At 46.5% G+C, this 22,097-nt stretch overlaps 1 protein-coding gene across 2 annotated transcripts in view; it reads right to left on the bottom strand.

The window, feature by feature from the left end:
- The window catches only part of PLCD1 (phospholipase C delta 1), a 56,441-nt gene that overhangs the window by 33,895 nt on the left and 449 nt on the right, over positions 1-22,097 (bottom strand). The window contains exon 1 of one of the 2 annotated variants that reach the window (XM_033165705.1): positions 6,396-6,510. The exons of the other annotated variant lie outside the window; for it this stretch is intronic. Within the exon in view, the coding sequence (XP_033021596.1) occupies positions 6,396-6,495 (100 nt within the window). The 5' untranslated portion in view covers positions 6,496-6,510. Of the gene's footprint in view, positions 1-6,395; positions 6,511-22,097 lie in introns of those variants that run through there. 2 annotated transcript variants of the gene reach the window in all.

The following is a 22,097-nucleotide window of genomic DNA, read 5'->3' as shown; positions in this document are numbered from 1 at the left end:
ATTCCACAGGGCGGGCGCCACCACCGAGAAGGCCCTCTGCCTGGTTCCCTATAACTTCTCACAGGGAGGGAACCTCCAGAAGGCCCTCAGAGCTGGACCTCAGTGTCCGGGCAGAACGATGGGGGTGGAGACGTTCCTTCAGGTAGACTGTCCAGACTGCTATTAGCATGTGTGGCAATCTCCGTTCTCTGTGTGCAGGTCTTTCTGCAGTCAAAATGGCACAATACACAAATCTTTTGCTTTGTGGAGGTTCAAAACAAAACTTTAGGAAGAGGCTGCAGGTGACGAAACCGTACATCTGAATGACACAGCCAAGACACCTGTTCAGAACACCCACTACCACACCTGGGCTAGATGAAGAAGACAGGTAGAGCTGGGTGTCATCTGCATAGCGATGACAAAGCAGCCCAAACTTGCAGGAGTTAAGTAGCTTGGAGAAGAAGACAGATTCCCGTCATACTGAGAGGAAGAAATTCCCCAGCGCTCCTTCTGCAATTGAGCGGTCAAACAGGAGCAGAAACACTGGATCGGCGAGCCATTTATTCGTTGTTGTTTTTAAATGCATGACCACCCTTCATTCAAAAATGGGTTTAAGGATACAAATAAATTTAAAATTACAAGTTGTTCAAATCTGTTTTAATATTGTGTTGTAATATTAATGGTAATTGTTGCAACCCACACTGAGACCTTAGGGTGAAGGGTGGGTCATACATTTTAATAACAATAATATATTGTCATTAAAATAACGTAAACGGAGAATACAACAAACAGCACTGACGAGATGCTGCTGTGAACTATGTAGCAAACTGCACCAAACTCTATCAACCATTTGTGATAGGTGTCTTGTTATTAATGGGCCTCTGCTGCTAATAACCCATGTTTTTTTGTTTTTTATTAAACAAAATAAAGCAAATATAAAGAGCATAAATAAATTCTAACGCTGCAGGCATAATTCTATCGCTGGGCATAATCATTGAACTTGTTCCTAAACAATCCATGCCTCTGAGACAGTTGAAAAGATCTTTGGCTCTTTGATGAATCAGTAACGTAAACTTTGGCTCTATTCTTCTGTAAATATCATCCATAAATAAATAAGCAATGCATAGAGGAATGAAACCATACCCTCCCAACATTTCTCCGATGAAAATAGGGACAGCCTATTCAAATAATAATAATAATAATAATAATATCCCACCCATCTGACTGAGCTGTCCAAGCCATGCTGGGCAGCTTCCAACATATATAAAAACATAATATTAAACATTAAAAGAACCTTCCCTATACAGGGCTCCCTGTAAACTGCTCAGGGGGGGGGGGGTCACATAACTCCACACCCTCCAACATTTCTCCAGCGAAAATAGGGACTTCCTAAGGAAAAGCAGGACATTCTGGGATCAAATCAGAAACCGGGATGGCTTCTGTAAACCCGGGACAGTCCTTGGAAAATAGGGACACTTGGAAGGTCTGATGAAGCCATACATCCAGCTCATAGAATCATAGAATCATAGAGTTGGATGAGACCCCAAGGGCCATCCAGTCCAACCCCCTGCCAAGCAGGAAACACCATCAAAGCATTCCTGACAGATGGCTGTCAAGCCTCCGCTTCAAGACCTCCAAAGAAGGAGACTCCACCACACTCCTTGGCAGCAAATTCCACTGTCGAACAGCTCTCACTGTCAGGAAGTTCTTCCTAAGGTTTAGGTGGAATCTTCTTTCTTGCAGTTTGAATCCATTGCCCCGTGTCCGCTTCTCTGGAGCAGCAGAAAACAGCCTTTCTCCCTCCTCTACATGACATCCTTTTATATATTTGAACATGGTTATCACATCACCCCTTAACCTTCTCTTCTCCAGGCTAAACATACTCAGCTCCCTAAGCCGTTCCTCATAAGGCATCATTTCCAGGCCTTTGACCATTTTGGTTGCTCAAAACATCATAATCTAAAACAGGGCTGGGCACACTTTAGGCTTGCGTGAACTCCTGCAGCGATGGTGGAGATTTTGCTAGAACCTCAGGATTCCCCATCCGTTGTCTGGTGCAAACAACCAGGCGTTTGTTCCGATTAGCAGAACGGAGTGGCGCTCATAATCGTCATTCAGAGAACCCCACTCCTGGTTACCCTGCCAGCACTATTTATTCCAGCAATATAATTCAGGGCGAGAGGAGTCATATTGTTGCTTCAGTTGTTAAACAATTGGGTATCAGGTTGCTTCCAGGTGGCCTGTCTACCTAGTATTCATCCTGGTTTGCCTGCACAAAGCTTATGGCGAAGTCAGATGACATTGCCTATTACTGAGCATTCATCCTGATTTGTTTGCAGGGAGGTTATACAGTAGGTGTGCCAAGGAAGCGTTATCCCACTTTTTCTAGTGCATTTCCCCATAGCTTTCCTTATCGCAATAAGTCCAGATCTGGGGAGGGAAATGGGTTTGTTGCGAATGATTTCCTCCTGCAAAAGAACAACCATCTGCAAGCCCTCCAGAAATAATTGCTGATTCCTGAAGACCTACCTTCTGTCCACCCCAATCTAAAATGTCTAGGCAAAGAGAGGAATATACGAATGAGGTATAGAGTGTCAGAACCACACCTAACCGCTTTCGGAGGGCATTTCTCACTCACGGCGCCACTACCAAGGCAGCTCCCACTTTTTGCATATGCATAATGCACTTCTCCAAAAGATGAAACATGGAGAAGGGCCTCTTTTATCTAATCCCAAAGGGCAATTCAGGACGACACCATTATCATTAGCATCAACAACAGTTAAGCCATTGGGAGGGAAGAGGGATCCGTTTTAAATGGATTTATACAGAGAATTCGGTGGCGGTTCCAACCCGATTGAGTTTCGCTTGTATCTGACGTCTCTTATATTGTCTGATGTCTTGAGTCATTCATGCATTGTTTGCAGGGGAGGGAGGGGCGTATAAGTCCAGCTAATAATAATGTGCAAAAGAAATCAAGTCCCATGCTGTAACATATTTCCAGAGCAAAGATTTATAAATAATGCATATTCTTAAAATCTATTTATCGATGAATACATCTATTTATGTGATGGTTTGTTGTTGTTCAGTCGTTCAGTCGTGTCCGACTCTTCGTGACCCCATGGACCAGAGCACGCCAGGCACGCCTATCCTTCACTGCCTCTCGCAGTTTGGCCAAACTCATGCTAGTAGCTTCGAGAACACTGTCCAACCATCTCATCCTCTGTCGCCCCCTTCTCCTTGTGCCCTCCATCTTTCCCAACATCAGGGTCTTTTCCAGGGAGTCTTCTCTTCTCATGAGGTGGCCAAAGTACTGGAGCCTCAACTTCAGGATCTGTCCTTCTAGTGAGCACTCAGGGCCGATTTCCTTGAGAATGGATAGGTTTGATCTTTTTGCAGTCTATGGGACTCTCAAGAGTCTCCTCCAGCACCATAATTCAAAAGCATCAATTCTTCGGCGATCAGCCTTCTTGATGGTCCAGCTCTCACTTCCGTACATCACTACTGGGAAAACCATAGCTTTAACTATACGGACCTTTGTCGGCAAGGTGATGTCTTTGCTTTTTAAGATGCTGTCTAGGTTTGTCATTGCTTTTCTCCCAAGAAGCAGGCGTCTTCTAATTTCGTGACTGCTGTCACCATCTGCAGTGATCATGGAGCCCAAGAAAGTGAAATCTCTCACTGCCTCCATTTCTTCATTAGCCAGGAGGTGATGGGACCAGTGGCCATGATCTTAGTTTTTTGGATGTTGAATGTGATGGTTACTTTAGGAAATCTGGGGTGCACAGGCAAAATATGCATATAATATACATAAAAGAAAGCATATAATTTTCTATAATTGTTTGCATTTTCAGTGGAACCAGAGAGTGGGGGGGGGAGAGACCTTGATTCTCACTTGGAGACTAAAGAGCAAGGCACGGAATTGGGGGGGGGGGGAATCTGTGCAAATAAGCTCAACATCGAGATTTTCAGTAAATCCCATCCCTAGACAAGAGGTTTACCAAAATCTGCAGAGTCACGCTGGCTCTCTTCTTCCAAGCCAGCAATGTGAGCAGATGTCCATGCCTGGGCTCCACTCAGAACCCAGACACCATTTTGGAAACTAATTTTGCATTTTGTAACGCAGAAGTATTTTCGCCTGCACACGACTTTGATGTATTTGCTGCCTGCATTGAAATGTAAGTAAACCTTTTAAGTTTAACTTCAAAACAAAACAAAACAAAACAGAGTCACCTTCCCCCTGTCTCTCTCCCAGAAAAAGTCCTCAGCAACAGCAACCAAGGCAGTTTTAGTTCCCAAAATGGACCGAAAGCGTCTGCACCACAGAAGTCAGCCAGGGATGTGCGGAGCTGAACTATCACCGCACTTGAGAGCACTTGCCAAAATGCAGGATATATTCTTCAGGAGTGGACTTGCCACCACTTCCTTCAAATGGGGGACCATCCCTTCGCTCTTAAAGAGGCATTAGCCCATTCTTGCAACCAGACAGGCAGATTTATAGAAGCTGCCGGGAGCAAGGGTCAAGCAGGGGAAGGGTTATAGCTCAGTGGTAGAGCCATACCCTATCAGCCACCTCAGGCTGGAGTAACCGAAGTTCATCCGAGCAACTGTGCTAAAGAAGTTATTGTAGGAACATCTTGCCCTTGAACTGCATTTCCCCCCCAGGAGTTCAAGTTGAAGTGGGTGCAAGTGGTTTTATCTGCCAAATGTTCAACAAACAGGCCACAGTGGCCTTCCCAAAATTATGACCCATATTCCTGAGGCTCAAAAAAACCCCAAAGAGACTTTTCACTCTGCCAAAAATTATCCCTGCCACAGAATAAGGCACTAGACTGTGTTTCATCAGGGTTTGCTTCAAGATTTTCTCCACCTTAGAAAACCAGGATCCAGCCGAGAAGACTCAAGAATTAGCCCTAGAGGCCAATGTTTCGTTTCATTGCCCAAAGCAAAGAGGGAGAGAACATTCAGATATTTGAGTCACCATCTATAGCATAGCATATCCCAGTGATACGGGTGCTTTTACTTCTGCACCCGTTTTATTTATTTACAAAAGGTTTATTTATAAATTTTATTTACTGCATTTCAATCCCACCTTTTCCTTTAAGGAGCTCAAGGTGGCATATGAGGTCCTCTTCCTCCTCATTTTATCCTTCCCAAATTATTATTTTTTTGGGGGGGGAATATGTAAAGGAGCCCTCCTTCAAACCCACAAGCCAGTCCCCTGAAATTTAGCCATGTCTCTCTCACACACATATTCACACACACCAGAGTCCTTGAAATACAGTAACCAAAGGGGACAAACCACTTCTTGCCCCCTATAAAATCTGAGTGCTGCTTATTCCTGTGCCTCTTCTGGAAATGGCATCCCCACTGTTCCATGGAACAGGCACAACCTGAGCTCATCCCAGGACTTTCTAGGATCCATCTCTGTGCTGTTTTCCTTACCGTCAAAACCGCAAGCTTCTTGGGGCATTGGCCTGCTTGCGTTAACGTATTCATGTATTTATTTCCTTATGAAGCATTGTGCACATTGATAGTTCTGTATAAACCAACAGCAGCAGCAGCAGCAACAACAACTGAATGGCCACCCATTAATGGGGTTGGACCAGATGATCTTTGGAGGGCTCCTTCGAGCTCTTATCATTCTAACAGCCACAATTCTTTTAATACAGTATATGGCTACGTCTTAGTGCTACAGCCCCTTGCAAGAGCCATTTACTGAAGCCGCAACAACAAGGGAGAGAAGGAAACACAGAGTTCCTGTTTCTTTCTTTTTCAGTTTACAGTATTTCAGAGCAGTAGATGGGAGGCTGAGTTTTCCAAAGTAGTGATAACAACCACCAGCACAACAACAACAACATTGCAATCAATAAACTACCACAGGCAGACCGCGGGAAACTCGTTGGGGAGAGCATTTCCTTAAACTTAAAAACAATAACGAAAGGACCCGAGCAGTTTCTCCGAGCGTTATCTTGCCCAAAATGTAACAAAAACCTCCATTGCATCAAGTAGATTGAAGCGCAGAAATTGCATAGACACACACACATTATAAATCACTTCCTATGAACACCTCTCAAAGCGATGGACTGTTTTAAAAACACACACACATCTACGATAATAAAAAACAACAACACGTTTTTTAAAATCCAGTCGAGCTACAGATTGAGATAAAGAAGATCTCCTACATAACACTTTTTGATAAAAAAAATAATAGTTGGAAAGGGTAGATCTTCAGGAAGTGCTGAACTGGATATATATAAACACACACACACACACACACACACACGTTTAAAAAGGCACAGAAACAACTTTGGCTGACTTTAAAGGTGCGGCAGAGATTCAAACATCCGGCACTGCTGTCAAGAGAGCTGCCAGGAGCGCAAGGAGGCATTTGTTTGGCTGAGACACCAGCCCCTTACCCAGTCTCTTCCCATTCAGAGCTGCCACCTTCCTGCTCTCTTCCAGCAAGAGGTTTTCCTGGTACTTGCTTAGCTTGGGCTGCCTTCGGAAACACTGCATATCCCTCGGGGAGAGGCACCCAAGCAAGGACAAGCATCGGGCAGTCAGCCCCCAGCCCAGCCGGCTCCCTGGTCGCCCTGGGGCTGCCGCAAAGTCCTTATGCTTAAACAACTCGCACGCAGCAGGCACTCCAGCAACAGCAGAAACAGAAACACAGGAGGCTGGGTTCAAATGAAGGAGTGTGACGTGAGGCAATCGCAGTTCTCTTGCACCAGCCAGGCCAGCACAGGAGGATGCAACAGACTCTCTGAGTTATACTGCACTTGTGTTGTTCCAATCCTCAGGCAAGGGAGGGAACAAAGTTCCCCAGCAATTAAAACTGGATTGCCTGGCATGTGACATGGCACTGGAAGGGCATTTACGGCATTGCCTCCTCTTTTCCCTTCTTCTTCTCCTCCTTTCTCCTCAGTGCCCAACTGTTTTGTCTCCTTAATGTCTCTCACATATAATTAGGCTATAAAAGGTTGTCTGTGCCTTCCTGTCTTCGAGACCCATTTCCCTATTGGCCAAACTGCTCTGAGGTCACGGAATGCTTGCCGGCATTCGAACCGCTCATAAGGGATGTGGGTTTGTTTATTTGTTTGTTTATTTATTGAAAGAATAGAATAGTGACAAGCATTACAGGTTTTGCAAGGGGAATGAAAATTACTTTGCCTGGGGAAATTCTCTTGCAAAAGCTGTGGGGCTGTGGGTAGGGGTGTTGCAGAATTCCATCGGGGATGGGAGCAGAATTTCCCGCAATTCGCACGTCCACACAAGGTCGGGAACAGAAACCACACAAGCGAGCCTGAGCAATATTTGCTATCCTTTCGTTAGTCTGCTAATGTAAATTACAGTATTGTGTTTTTTCCTGCATTCTGTATTATGTTTCCCTTCAACTGAAGTAAAATTTACTACGTAGGTTTCAGATGTAGCAGGCTGGGACATGAATAATGTATTTCGCGGAAACCGAACTGTAGCAGAACGAAAACGGAGCTCATTGTGACCCGGAAACCGTTGCCTCCTGATATCCCTAGCTGTGGCTCGTTGAGCCATTCTGGTTGGGGCTGATGGGAGTTGTAGTCCAAGACACCTGGAGAGCACCAAGTTTGGGAAGGCTGCCGTTGAAGAATCCAGGGCTCCCCAGCGCAGTTTGAAAAACCCTTGCCCCATAATAACTCTCTGATTAAACCCAAAGCGGCAGCAGTGGCCTTTAATAACCGATGCTCCGAAACTTTGCCTCAGGATACAACACTGACAAATTAAGAACGTAAGAGCCTGCTGGATCAGGCCAATGGCCCATCTAGTCCAGCATCCTGTTCTCACAGTGACCAACCAGATGCCTGTGGGAAACTCAGAAGCTGAACCTGAGCAGAAGAGAATTCTCCCCTCCAGAAACTGGAATTCAGAAGCATTACTGCCTCTGACCATGAAGGCATTGTGGTCAGTAACCATTGATAGCTGTACCTTCCCTAAATTTCTCCAGTCCTCCATCCTAGCTGGTGGCCATCACTACTTCCTGCAGGACATCATTTTCATATAATTTTCTTTCAGCATACAACATGCCATAAATTTCAAATCTGTCTCATTCCCTCACTTTGGCGAGGTCCTTTCAGAGCTCTTCACAATCCTTTTTTGCTTATGAGGGAATGCTAGTGGGTGGGCCCCGGTTCTCCTGCCTTTGGGGGGGCCTTAGGAACATTTAAAAGGTAAAGGGCCCCCTGACCTTTAGGTCCAGTCGCAAACGACTCTGGGGTTGTGGTGCTCATCTCGCTGTACTGGCCGAGGGAGCCGGCGTTTGTCCGCAGACAGTTTTTCTGGGTCACGTGGCCAGCATGACTAAGCCACTTCTGGCAAACCAGAGCAGCGCACAGAAACGCCATTTACCTTCCCACCGGAGTGGTACCTATTTATCTACTTGCACTTTGATGTGCTTTCGAGCTGCCAGGTTGGCAGGAGAATGACTTAGCATTCGTTGGGGTGTGAAGGGGTAACACAATCATGCCATTTTGATGTCTCAACGTTCTTCCTGCTGACATTCCGTGTTACACAGGGATCATATGATTTGGCACATGTGCACTTAAGTGGATATGAAAATGTTCCCTGCGTACACTAAGGGCCTAATCCTCCTCATGCCAAGTCACCTCGCTGAGGAACTCAGGTGAATAACTTTCTGAAAAATCAGAGGACCTGTAGTGTCAGTGACTCGGTCAGCAATTACATAATTTCAGTGGGAAAAGGACTCGCTGATACAACCTCAGCCCTTTCCTTTTTTTTAACAGAACGTTTAGTACTGCTGGAGGCTGGTCTCCAGTATATTCTTAAAGGCTGCCCACAGGTGTGGGTTTGGGCTTTCATTATTAGGTTTTTCCTCAGAGGGGTGAGATCTGCTCGCATCACATTCCCTGTTCAAGAACACAAACTGGATTCTGAATTACTGTGGGTTGTCGACCCTCCCTGCACGTTTCAGAGAGACGCTGCATTGTTTTTCAAGCGTTTGAAAGGCTTTCTGGTTATGTTTTTCCAGTGTGGTATATTAGGGTTGGCACATTTAAAAAAGTCGAGTTTTTATTGGCAAAGTTGTTGGGCTTTTATTGGGGGGAGGGCAAAGTTGTCGAGCTTTTTTTTTCTTTTTTGGGGTGGGGAGTTGTTGAGCTTCTTTTTGCAAAATCTCCAAAAGAGAGAGTGAGAGAAGTTTTTGAGCTATCTTTTAGGAAATTTGCCAAAAAAAAACCCAACACTTCCGAAATGGGTTGCCATAGGATTTCCTGGACATTTTTCATGATTTTTGAAAAATCGGCCTGGATGTATGGCAGACCTATAATAGATAGATAGATAGATAGATAGATAGATAGATAGATAGATAGATAGATAGACACACATGCTTTTTATAACAATTAAAAGGGGGCGGGAGGGGAATCCATGAGTGACACAAAGACTGGTCAATCCACCCCATGCAAATCTGGCCTCTGCTACAAATGGTGGGAACAGGTTTGTCCTGAGCTCTCTCCAAAAGAGAAGACTGAAATAAGGAGGGCGCTTCCCTTCGTCACACTCCTTGCCGAAACAGGGTAGCAGTGCAGTTGCTGTGTGTGCAGAAGGCCCCCCCCCCCAATGGAGGAGAACAAGGAAAGGAGTCTAAGTAAAACAGGGGAAGACAAGAGATGTGGGGAAGACTGGACGTGAAGGGTGGCAAAAAATGGGGAAGCAAATATGGGGTGGAAGTGAAACAGGGAGAGTAAAACGGGCTGTGACAGTTTCCTGTTTCTAAAAGAAGAAAAAAATGTGCATAGAGCAGGGGCAGCCAATGTGGTGCCTGTGGGTCTGCCAGACCCTCCTGTGGCATCTATGAAAGGCCTCTGAAGATGTTCCCCTCACAAATCCACAGTGCAGGAGGGGAGACGGCTTGGCCTTCTTGCTCACTCCCTGTCTGCGCTGGCTCAGCCTTTCTCCTGAACCTGCCCGCCGTACGGGAGAGCTGCATATTCCAGCATTGCAAGGGGGTTGGGCTAGATGATGTGTAGCAAGGGAGGGGTGTAGCAAGGGAGGGGCAGAGGGGGCGGGGGGCTCCAGTCAGTGCCCCTGCTGGGGGTGACACATCGGGGGGCAGCTACACCCCCATGGCTTTTCTAAACACTTTTTAAACTTTTTTTTTTAAATTCTTTTTAGGCTACTTTCGCAACTGCTGGGGTGGAGCCGCTGGCCGCCCCGGCAGCTCCGCCCCGGCAGCGCTGAAAATAGCACCCCCTTCCAGCGGGGAAGCTCGGCATGGAGGCAAGGGGTGGGCCAGCGAGGTAGGGAGCCAACCCCTCCTCGCTGGCCCGCCCCTTGCCTCTTTGCCGAGCTCCGCTGCTGGCTGGCTTGCGGAGCCAGGGCACGGAGATGGGCGGGCCAGCGAGGAGGGACACCCCTCCTCGCTGGCCCGTCCCTCTCCCTGCCCCGACTTGCGCTCCGGGAGCCCGCTAACTTACTTGCGCAAAGGGAGCCCGCAAAGACTCCCGAATCCACCACCCTGCACCCCCGGGGGCGGGGCGTCGCGTGCGTCATGACGCACGCACACACCGCAATGCCCCGCCCCCAGGGGTGCCTCTTGCCTTCCTGCCCCGGCAGCCAAGGGGCTAAGAACGCCCCTGCTCAGGGCCCCCTCCCTTCCAACTCAACGATTCTGTGGTTCTAAACAGAAAGAAGGCAAAAGGCCTCTCTGTATGAGTGAACGGGCGCAGGGGCCGTTTCCCCATTCGTCCAGCTGCTGATAGGAGAAGGTAAAGGCTTTCCCGCACCATTTTGTGGTCCTGTGTCAGGATGCAGTCAGAGGCTCCCGGCTGGATGCCCGGGAAAGTATGAAGACAAGGAAAAGTTTCTTACTGTCCTTTTTTATTTCAATCTTCACAGAAAGAGGCTATAGAACCCAGCCTCTTGGATAATGGCGTTGTCCCAAGTGAATCTCCACCCTCCCCCCGTCTCTCCCACTCCACTCTCCCCCCGTCTCTCCTCATTCATCACTTCTATGGGTGCTGCTACATGCCCTCTGTCTTTGAGCTTTTTGCTCTCCTACTTTCAAGGCTCGCCGGCTTCTGGGAGATGGAGGGTCTGGAATGCTTTCTAATGATAAAGTGTCAGCCGGGAGTTGTTCTGGCTCTCCCATGATTTCCCAGCTTTCCCCCTCATCTGCCTCTGAGCTGTGACTTCCCTCAAACCCTTGTTGTAAATCTATACTGTCTTCCTCCTCCTCCTCTTCCTCCTCCCTGGAAGGGTCAGGCTAGGGAGGCGGTCTCCACCATTCCTCCTCTGCCCAGTGGTGGAGCTTCACGATCCACCACTGGGGGCGGAGAGCAGGTGGGGGTGGGGGCGGTGCGCGTCCCAGGGGCATGGCGTACCACCCAAAGGGGCGTGGTGTGCATCCTGGGGGCGTGACACGCTGCCCACAGGGGCGTGGCACACGTTCTAGGGGGCATGGCACGCAGCCCACAGGGGCGGGGCGCCCAACGCGGCCGGGGGGCAGCCGCGATGGAACCCCACAGAGATCGCGCTGCCGGGGGCAGTGTGCTCCCCCCGCCCCCCTCTTCCTCCGCCCGTGCCTCTGCCCAGTTCCTGAAATCCTTCTCTTTTAGCCAGGGCAGCTGTTTTGTGGTGTGACACATCCCAGAAGCAATCATGTTGTGCCCCATGGCAGCCATTTTGTGGCTGGCGCCCACGGCACTTTCTCAAAGTTCCAAATGCGCCCATTGTCCCAAAAACGTGCTCGTTGGTGACCTCTGGCGTACAGGATTGCAGCCGTATGGATCTGGCTGTATTCGCAGATGACCTGTTTACTGAGACCTCATCCCCACCTGCTTGGTCTGATCTTGCAGGGAGGTTACATATATGATGCCTACTGTTTATTGAGCATTCATTCTTATTTACTGTACTTGCGGGGAGAATATAAGATGCTGCATCCAGCACTTTGCTGCCACTTTCCTTACTGAACAACAATAAGAAGACCTTAACTCCGCATTGCATGAAGAACTGTTTTCTTTTATCTGTCCTGAATCTCTCAACGTCCTGCTTCACTGAATGCCCGTGATTTCTAGGGTTGTACACCTCTATCATCCCTATCCCCAGCTCACCTTTTCTGTAAACTATGATGTCCCAAATGCTGCAACCCTCCCTTGCACGAGGGTCGCTCTACAAAGTGGGGGGGGGTGTGTTTTGGAAGCAGGTTTGTTGCACCAAATGCACTTCAACTGCACAACCTGAATTTGCTTCAGTGAGACTAAATCCCACCTGAAAAGTAGCAGTCTATGATAGCTCTGTTTCCCCAACTGAATGGCCCTGCTGATAGAAATTTGAGTGCTAATCCACAACCAGATTAGAGTTATGATCCTTCTGCGATTCGCTTGTTTCACCCTTACTTCATAATCTAAATGTTCCACCTTGTGGAAGCTTTGCGAATCAGCAAGGCAGATCTGTAGTCATGGCTTTAGCTGTGTGCCAATGTGCTTTTAATAAAAGCTGAGAGTTTTGAGGCAGGGTTGCCTCAACTCATTCATTTCTTTTGCCTTCAACCCCTACCCCCGATGGCTTGCAACACATCCAGTTAAAGCAGAATTGAAAACACCCCGCAGCATCCAAACAAAGCTGAATGTTGGAGCCTAGGAGGCTACCTTAAACAAGGGTTGCCATATTTCAAAAAGTAAAAACCAAGACACCCTGAAAGTTGTTGAGGTTTTTTCCCCCCAGAAGACTCCAAAATAGTTTAGATTTTTCTAGGAAAACCCAAAAGTTGCTGAGCTTTCCTTTTACGAAAACGCTGGAAAAAATACGTTTTTTCAATTTACTTCCTAATATCCAAGACAAAGCGCCGCCGTTCAGAAATTCCCCCCCCCCCGGATGTCAATTCCGCCTTTGAAATCCCAGTAATGTCTAGGAAGACGTATGGCAGCTCTACCTTAAACTGAATCAGACCATTGCATACGCCGCAATCCCGTTTTTTTCTCGCATGAGCACAGCAGCCATTTTCGGTCCTACAATTTTGCACAATTTCGCACTGCAATTCCACCCCGAAAAAGTGCCTTTCCCAGGGGCACAATCTTGCACATTTTTGGGTGACATGCTCTCATGCAAAAGCACAGCCCCCCCCAAAAAAACATGGATCTTTGGAGCTCTGTGATCCTGCACGGGTCACTGAGAACATGACCATGGAGACATACGAAGAGCTGTTGTGAGTCTCCTATTCTCCTCAGAGAGCCACAATTCTAACAGCAGTTTAACAGATAAATTGTAGTTAGAATTATAGAATAGAATCATAGAATCATAGAGTTGGAAGAGACCCCAAGGGCCATCCAGTCCAACCCCCTGCCAAGCAGGAAACACCATCAAAGCATTCCTGACAGATGGCTGTCAAGCCTCCGCTTAAAGACCTCCAAAGAAGGAGACTCCACCACACTCCTTGGCAGCAAATTCCACTGCCGAACAGATCTTACTGTCAGGAAGTTCTTCCTAATGTTCAGGTGGAATCTTCTTTCTTGTAGTTTGAATCCATTGCCCCGTGTCCGCTTCTCTGGAGCAGCAGAAAACAACCTTTCCCCCTCCTCTATATGACATCCTTTGATATATTTGAACATGGCTATCATATCACCCCTTAACCTTCGCTTCTCCAGGCTAAACATACCCAGCTCCCTAAGCCGTTCCTCATCTCTGCACTGTGAACAAACTACCACTACCACGATTCTTTGGGGGGGAAGCCATGACTGTTTAAAGTGGTATCACATTACAGTGGTACCTTGGTTCTCAAATGGCTTAGTCAGGGGTCAGCAAACTTTTTCAGCAGGGGGCCGGTCCATTATCCCTCAGACCTTGTGGGGGGCCGGACTATATTTTGAAGAAAAAATAATAATGAACGAATTCCTATGCCCCACAAATAACCCAGAGATGCATTTTAAATAAAAGGACACATTCTACCCATGTAAAAACACACTGATTCCTGGACCGTCCGCAGGCCGGATTTAGAAGGCGATTAGGCCGCATCCAGCCCCCGGGCCTTAGTTTGGGGACCCCTGGGCTTAGTAGTCAAGCAATTTGGAACCTGAACGCTGCAAACCTGGAAGTAAGTGTTCCGGTTTGCGAACTTTTCCCGGCAGCCGAACGTGCTCCATTTTGAGTGTTACGCTTCCGATTTGTGTGCCATGCTTTCGATTTGAGTGCCACACTTCCGTTCTGAGTGCTACGCTGAGGTCTGTCTGTTTTTGCTATTTATTTTTGCATTTTTGTTTTTGCGGCTTTTCGTGTGTGTGACTGCGTGGAACCCAGTTCAGCTCCTGATTGATTGATTGATTGATTGTGTGACTGCAGTACATTGTTTATTGCTTTCATTTTATGGATCAATGGTCTCGTTAGATAGTAAAGTTCATGTTAAATTGCTGTTTTAGGGGTTGTTTTTAAGAGTCTGGAACGGATTAATCCGTTTTGCATTACTTTCTGTGGGAAAGCACGCCTTGGTTTTGGAACGCTTTGGTTTTGGAATGGACTTCCGGAACAGATTATGTTTGAGAACCAAAGTACCACTTTACTTTAAACATTTGGTGTGAATGCCGTCTTAGTCACACTGAGGCGTTGCAATAGGAAGGATAGCGGTTCTGGGCACCTTTGCATGGGCACCATATTCAACAGTGGAACACTCTCCTTCAGGAGGTTATGGACTCTCCTTCCCTGGAGGTTTTTAAGCAGAGGTTGGGTGGCCATCTGCCATGGATGCTTTAGCTGAGTTTCCTGCATTGCAGGGGGTTAGACTAGAAGACCCAGTTCTGCAATTCCATGATTCTATTATTCTGCCCTTAGTCCCATGGTTGGCGTGAAGACCCGACTCTGATTCTCATGATGCCCCTGTTGCCACACTTGGTAGGGGATCCTCAGCTTCTAAACTACCCTGGCCCTTCCACACTGCCCTGTCAGCCTCAGCCAGAATGGGCAACGGACAAGAAGCATGGGATTTGTATTACTAACACCACCAGGAGGGACATGGCTTCTCCCATCACCGGCCTACAGGCAGGACCGGTGCTAGGGTTTCTTGCGACCTAGTCAGACCACCTTCTGGCGTCCCCCGCCACCTGCCCCCTGCCCAAGCCTGCTTTAGCGGGAGGTGGGGGTGGTGGAGAGGCAAGCAGCAGTTTCTCCACTGTAGCGGAGAAGCTGCTGCTCGCCCATCCTGCCCCCCGCCAAAGCCTGCTTTAGCGGGAGCCAGGGGGTGGTGTAGGGGGTAAGCAGCACCTCTCTGCTACAGTGGAGAAGCTGCTGCTAGCCCGTCCCCCCCCCCCCCCCGCCCAAGCCTGCCAGCGCCCCCTCCATTTTGGCACCCTAGGCAATTGCCTAGTTCACCTTAATGGACGCGCCGGCCCTGCCTACAGGAGTCGTTGCAACCTGGCCCGTCATAATGACAGACAATGTGTTAATAGGATAATAACTAGCCGTCATGGGATCGGAAGCATGGTTTTCATTCTGTGTGGCTGCTGCACATGAGAAAACAGGTCTTGAGAAGGAGGACAGGCAGTGCGTAATTTGAGGGGTGAATCACAGAGGACGGCTGCGTTACTGGACTTCTCTGGTGAAGGCCGAAAGCAAAAATGCGATTAGTCACACCTGAAGCTCCTTCTGCCGCACATGCAGAATTGTGCTTGCTTCAGCATCCCTGCCCAAATGAATTCGGCACCTTGGCTATGTTATTTCAAACGCACCGCTTGCAATGTTTAGAAATAACTCTTGATTTGGAAAGCAACCCTGAGTGGCTTTTAAAACCCCAGGCAGATTGCTTATTGATAGTTACCAGGATTAAATGCTGCCTGGATTTTAATTGGGAGAGTCTGACTCATGTTGTGATTAATTGGCTACAAATGCAATAAATAACAAACAAACTACAAAATAAAAAATAAAAAAATTCCTTCCAGTAGCACCTTAAAGACCACTAACTGGAAGGAATTTATTTTTTTCAACTATGGCAGACCAACACGGCTACCTACCTATAACAAAAATACAACTGCTGTTGCGCGTCCACTTGAGCTCTGCCCCATTATAAAGGCATTCTTGCTTCCCACAAAATAAGTACTATGGCTCTAAGTATGCCCTCCTAGTGGTGCGGCAACAAAACTTCTAGCACATTTGCAAAGAGATCATAAATTCGATGCCTGCAAAATCATAACAAAATAAAAAATAAAATAAAAAATTCCTTCCAGTAGCACCTTAGAGACCGACTAAGTTTGTTCTTGGTATGAGCTTTCGTGTGCATGCACACTTCTTCAGATACACTGAAACAGAAGTCACCAGACCCTTTTATATATAGTGAGAGAGCGGGGAGGGGTATTACTCAGAAGGGTGATGGGAATGGGTGATTACCTGTAGCTGCAAAACCATAGATTGCTGAAAAACCACATCCAGAAGAAATGCATTGTTATTAGGGGGAAGACTTAGGGTTGCCAGGTCTGCTTCCAAAAAATAGCAGACGGGGGGGGGGAGTTTAAATTAAATTAAATTATATATTTTCTTACAAACATTTTAACACGTATTAAAATACCATCTCATCATAAAGCTTTTGAATAAAAAAATGTCCACTATTTTGTGGAAAAAAATAGTGAACATAATGTGAAAAAGTGGACTGTCCACTCAAATAGTGGACACCTGGCAACCCTAGGAAGACTGCTTTGCACAAACGTGTCAGTTGGGCACAATCACATGCAAATATGTGTGTATTAGGAGAAATGTGCACTTTGAAGGATTTTTCACGAGTTCTTTAAACAAAAAATAAAAGTGCAAAGCATTGTGGAGAGCTGAATTTAAGGCTGTAAAAATGGGAAACAGAAAAATGAGAGTTGCAGATTCGCCCATACTGTATACTCTTCAATTCCTCTCCATAGTTATTTTCCCCATTCCTGCTCTCCCTAAACTTCCGCCCGGGTATCCATCTCTCTCTTCCTCTCATGCCTGGAAAGTTTCTGGCTTGCAGACTTTCAAAGCTTTTCCCAGCTCCTCCGGGCCACCCTTCCCAGCTGAGCCAGTGTTTCCTTCCAGCTGAGGCTGCTCAGAGCAGGCCTGCTTCCTCCGAGGTCCCCGCCCTGACCTAAGGGGGGAAACGCGTCGCTTTCTGATGAAAACAAAAAAATCTTAACTCTTGGAGACGGGGAAGGGAAGTGGGGGAGAGATTATGAAATCAGGAGGAGTACGAGTCAAACCATGTCGGCCTAAAAATCACCGCTTCAGAGAACATAAAAGAAATGCAAGTTCAATGGCAGTGAAAAACGAATTGCGCTAAAAGCTGCAGCACGGAAAACAGGAGCGATGCGCCCTTGAAGCAGAGGCGCATCTTGGTTTTTGAACACGCGGGCGCGCGTGCGTGTTTGCAAACTCGCTTGCAGGCCGGTCCTAACGCTGTTGACTCAGGAGGAAACCCCTCTGTGTCCCCGCAAATCGGGACCAAAACTTCGTTTGGGCCTAAAAGTGCAGTTTCTACGTTGCGGTCCAGTGTGCGTTTTGGAGAAATGGACCAAACTGCATGTTGTTTTAATAGCTGTGCCATTTAAATAATGATAATAATAATAATAAAAGCAACCGGGACGACGCAACCCTTAACACAAAGTAGCCTTGGGAAGGAGGGCAGGGGGGGAGACGCCTGATCCGGATCGGGACCGTGTTGTGGGTTTAAGGGACGTTTAACCCTTTCCCTCGTGCCATTTTCCTGCCAGAAATAACCCACCCCACCCAGCGCTCTCCGCTCAAAGGTGAAATCAGCTGGTAGCATGTTGACGGGCAAACAGCAATTTTGTCAGGGTTGTGTGCGAAATTGGGGAAGGGGGGGCAGGAAAACAAGTTTTAACAACTGCCTCCCCCCTCGTCTCCTCTTTTTGCAGCACAGTCCGGATCCGGATTTGGCACACAAACACCACATTCCCTCCATACACGTGGTTGGTTCCCCCCCCCACACACACTTTCTTACCAAATAAATGCAAAGTCCTAATATTGTGTTTTCAATAACATGTAAAACATGAAGTGCAGGTTGGCTCCCAAAGAGCCATTGCAGGTATGTCTACTCAGAAGTAAGTCCCATTAATTTCGATGGAGATTTACTCCCGGGTAACTGAGTATAGACTGCAGCCTTTGAATTCGTTTGGAGGTTAGACTACTGCTAGACAAGACTACTACAGTATTCTAAATATTAAAGGTTGCCTATCTTGTTTGTTTAAATTTTCACCCAACCTTTCCACCAAATGCTCAAGCAGTAAAGACAAATTAATCAGCAAGTCCAAGGCACAGATAAAACAACTCAAACCAGCGTATTTCTAGCAGCCGTAACAAGGCTGTTTATGAGGTCAAACACCCTTCTGAATATGTACAATCTAGCTACTGCTTTTGGATAAAAAGGTTGTGCAGGTTTGGGGCATTGTTTCAACACCTGCAAAACCTATTTGAGCAGGGATGGAACACTGCAGAACAGCCCTAAAATGTGTGTACACAAAGGGTAATATTAGTGACTCCTACTTTCTTAAGGAAATCAGCCCTGAGTGCTCACTGGAAGGACAGATCCTGAAGCTGAGGCTCCAATACTTTGGCCACCTCATGAGAAGAGAAGACTCCCCGGAAAAGACCCTGATGTTGGGAAAGATGGAGGGCACAAGGAGAAGGGGACGACAGAGGATGAGATGGTTGGACAGTGTTCTCCAAGCTACCAACATGAGTCTGACCAAATTGCGGGAGGCAGTGGAAGACAGGAGTGCCTGGCGTGCTCTGGTCCATGGGGTCACGAAGAGTCGGACACGACTAAACAACAAAAACAACTAATTATATTCTAATGCTCCCAGCTAAAAGCGGAATTGCAGCAGAGTTTCCACACTGTTGGGGGTGTTGTGCTTTTTGTGTGAATACATTCTGCTATGTTCTTTCCACATCAGTGGGAGCGTCACAGTTGCTGTAGCTGGGCGAAGTCTAGTTCACTGAGGAAGTCATTTAAAAACAACAACCAAGTGATCCTTAATTTTTTAAAAAATCAATTATTTAATTACAACTATGCACTTATTCATTTAAGCGTACATAATTAGGAACATAGGATGTTGACTTTTACTGAATCAAACCATTGATTGCTCCATCAATGTCAGTAATTGTCTATTCTAGATGGTTTTAAAGAGTGTGTTTGTTTTTATTTGCATATTGCATCCTTCTGGACTCTTGAAGAAGTAACAAGCTTTTTTCTCTCTCTCTCTGGAGGAAGTGGCAAAATTGAAAGGAAGTGGGGGGGGAACGACACACCTTCATTTTGGGTACAGTTTCATCTTCGGTGGTTCCGGCTGTAAGATCATATCTCCACGCTGCTGAAAAACCATACGTATATAACGATAGTTTTTATTGGACCAGCCTATGTTGGTGTGGGAGAGAGAGGCCTGCAAGCTTCGCAGGTCTCTAACAGAGATGTTGCTTGACATACAGTTCTGCAGAATCTGGAAGTCTGCATGGGTTGTCCCAATGGAAGATATCCCTTTATCTATTTACTTAATCTCCTGCCCCTTTTCTGTGGGGTGGGTCTTCTGTTCCTTCTCAACTATTACACAGTATGGAATTTGGGGGTGGGGGGTGGGGAGAGAGATCATTTCACTCAGAGCCGCAAAATCCGCACACAGTAAATTCCATTTTTGCAACTATTGAAGAATGAAACAACCTTTTAGAAGACATCTTAAGGCAGCCCTGTTTAGGAAAGCTTTTAATGTCTGATGAATTACTGTATTTTAATATTGCGTTGGAAGTCGCCCAGAGTGGCAGGGGAGGCCCAGCCAGATGGGCAGGGTATAAATAAATTATTATTATTATTATTATTATTATTATTATTATTATTATTACACTCCTCCATTTGTGTGTTGGAAGAATCTGATAATGTGCTTGGTGGTGTGCGTATTCTCTATCACTTCTTTTCAATCCTTCAGAGCATACTTGCATACTTATAACTACACCCTCATATATTTAGCAGGCAGAAATAATTAGACTAAGGCTGCAATCCTATACATGCTTCTCTGGGAGTAAGTCCCATGGAACTAAATGGGAATTACTTCTGAGTAGTACTGGACCATTATGATAGCTAGTAGGATGACTCAAGAAAATGAGGCGTGAGAAGTCGCCATTTCAAATCCTTCCACCCATCAACTCCCCAGGTGATTTCTGGGAAGCAAAATGGAGTCTATTATTATTATTATTATTATTATTAATACCCAGCCCATCTGGCTGGGTTTCCCCAGTCACACTGAGCAGCTCCCAACAGAATATTACTAATAATAAAGCGATAAAACATCAAACATTAAAAACTTCCCTAAACAGGGCTTCTTACCTTATATAAGCCTACCTTTCAGAAATGTTGCAAGGATCGCTTAAGCTGATGTTTAAAGGGTAACGGGACCCCTGACCGTTAGGTCCAGTCGCGGACAACTCTGGGGTTGCGGCGCTCACCTCGTGTTACTGGCCGAGGGAGCCGGCATACAGCTTCCGGGACATGTGGCCAGCACGACTAAACCACTTCTGGCGAACCACAGCAGCGCACGGAAACGCCGTTTACCTTCCCGCCGGAGCGGTACCTATTTATCTATTTGTACTTTGATGGGTTTCCGAACTGCTGGGTTGGCAGGAAGGTGCTGGCTGGTGTTTGCAAAGGCTGTAAAGTACTGGGGTGGAATGCTACACAAATATTTAGTGTCCCCATTTTAATTTTAGACTGGACTTCTGGTCAGTATGGCATTGAGGTAGGCAGCCAGTCGCAGGTAGCAGAGTTTCAATTTAGTTTTCATTGGGCTTAACTCATAGAATCATAGAATAGAATCATAGAGTTGGAAGAGACCACAAGGGCCATCCAGTCCAACCCCCTACCAAGCAGGAAACTCGTTTTAAATCAATTGTTTTTATGTGGAGGGCAGATGACTCTAGAGCTTTGGCACAAAATTGCAATGAACTGGCCTTGAGTTTTTTGTTGTTGTTGTTCAGTTGTGTCCGACTCTTCGTGACCCCAAGGACCAGAGCACGCCAGGCACGCCTATCTTTCACTGCCTCCCGCAGTTTGGCCAAACTCATGCTAGTCACGGAGACGTTTTATCTGCCTCATTTTACTGAATTTTAGACAGCATAGCCCTCAAGGAAGAAACCTGTTTTCTTGTACTTTGTAAAATACCATGCACATTGATGGCGTAATAGCCTGCGGTGTAACAACAAAAGTAATTTACCTTAAGTGAAAATCAGAGCAAGTTCTTATGGTGATTACCAAGTTTTTCTCCCCCGTGGGCTCAACCTGCTCTGAGTATGACTGGTATTTGCTGTCAACTGGTGCCATTCCCAGTCAAAACTTTGAAAATACAAAATAAAAAACTCCACTTCAGCACTGAGAACGTCTTGGGAACGGCTGTAGCTCAGCGCCAGAACATCTGTTCTGCATGCAGAAGGTCCCACATTTTATCCGCCAGCGTCTGGGGAGGCAGGACCGTAAAAGGCAACTTCATACAGAAACACAGAATTGTAGAGTGGGAAGGGACCGCAAGGGTCATCTAGTCCAACCCCCTCCAATGCAGGAATCTTTTGCCTAATGTGGGACTCGAACCCACAACCCTGAGATTAAGAGCCTCATGCTCCACCGATTGAGCTGTTACTACACATTCCAAACAAATACAGATTTGCCTACAATCCATAAAATGCATTTTCAAATTTGGCTTTGTAAACAATGCTTTGATTGTGTTATCCCAGAAGTTGTACTCTCCAATTAGTTGCTTTAAAAAAAAAAAAGTAATAGCAATTAACCTACATTTGTAAATTTGCGATGGTCCAAATCCCAAACAGCTCCCAGATTTGGGTGAAACAGATACAATGACCCTGTATTAGCGCTGATTTTAGGTCTCCATTCATTACTTGCCAGGATACAGTTGAGTACACAAAAAATAAAAACACTTCCCCTGTGAAAGAGGTTATACAGAGTTGTGGAATAAAAGAACGGCAGCAGCGAGCCAGTGTACCAAATTGCAATCTAGCTTCACGAAATATCAGATGGTATTTCAATACCATAACAAAAAAAATTACTTTTGCTTTGACAAAAATGCATTAGAAAGTTGTTGGTTTAAATAGTTTCAGTTGAAGCGGTCTCC

This window comes from Lacerta agilis, chromosome 12 (genome assembly GCF_009819535.1).
Source record: "Lacerta agilis isolate rLacAgi1 chromosome 12, rLacAgi1.pri, whole genome shotgun sequence".
NCBI lineage: Eukaryota > Metazoa > Chordata > Lepidosauria > Squamata > Lacertidae > Lacerta > Lacerta agilis.
This window is presented reverse-complemented; position numbering and strand designations above follow the sequence as displayed.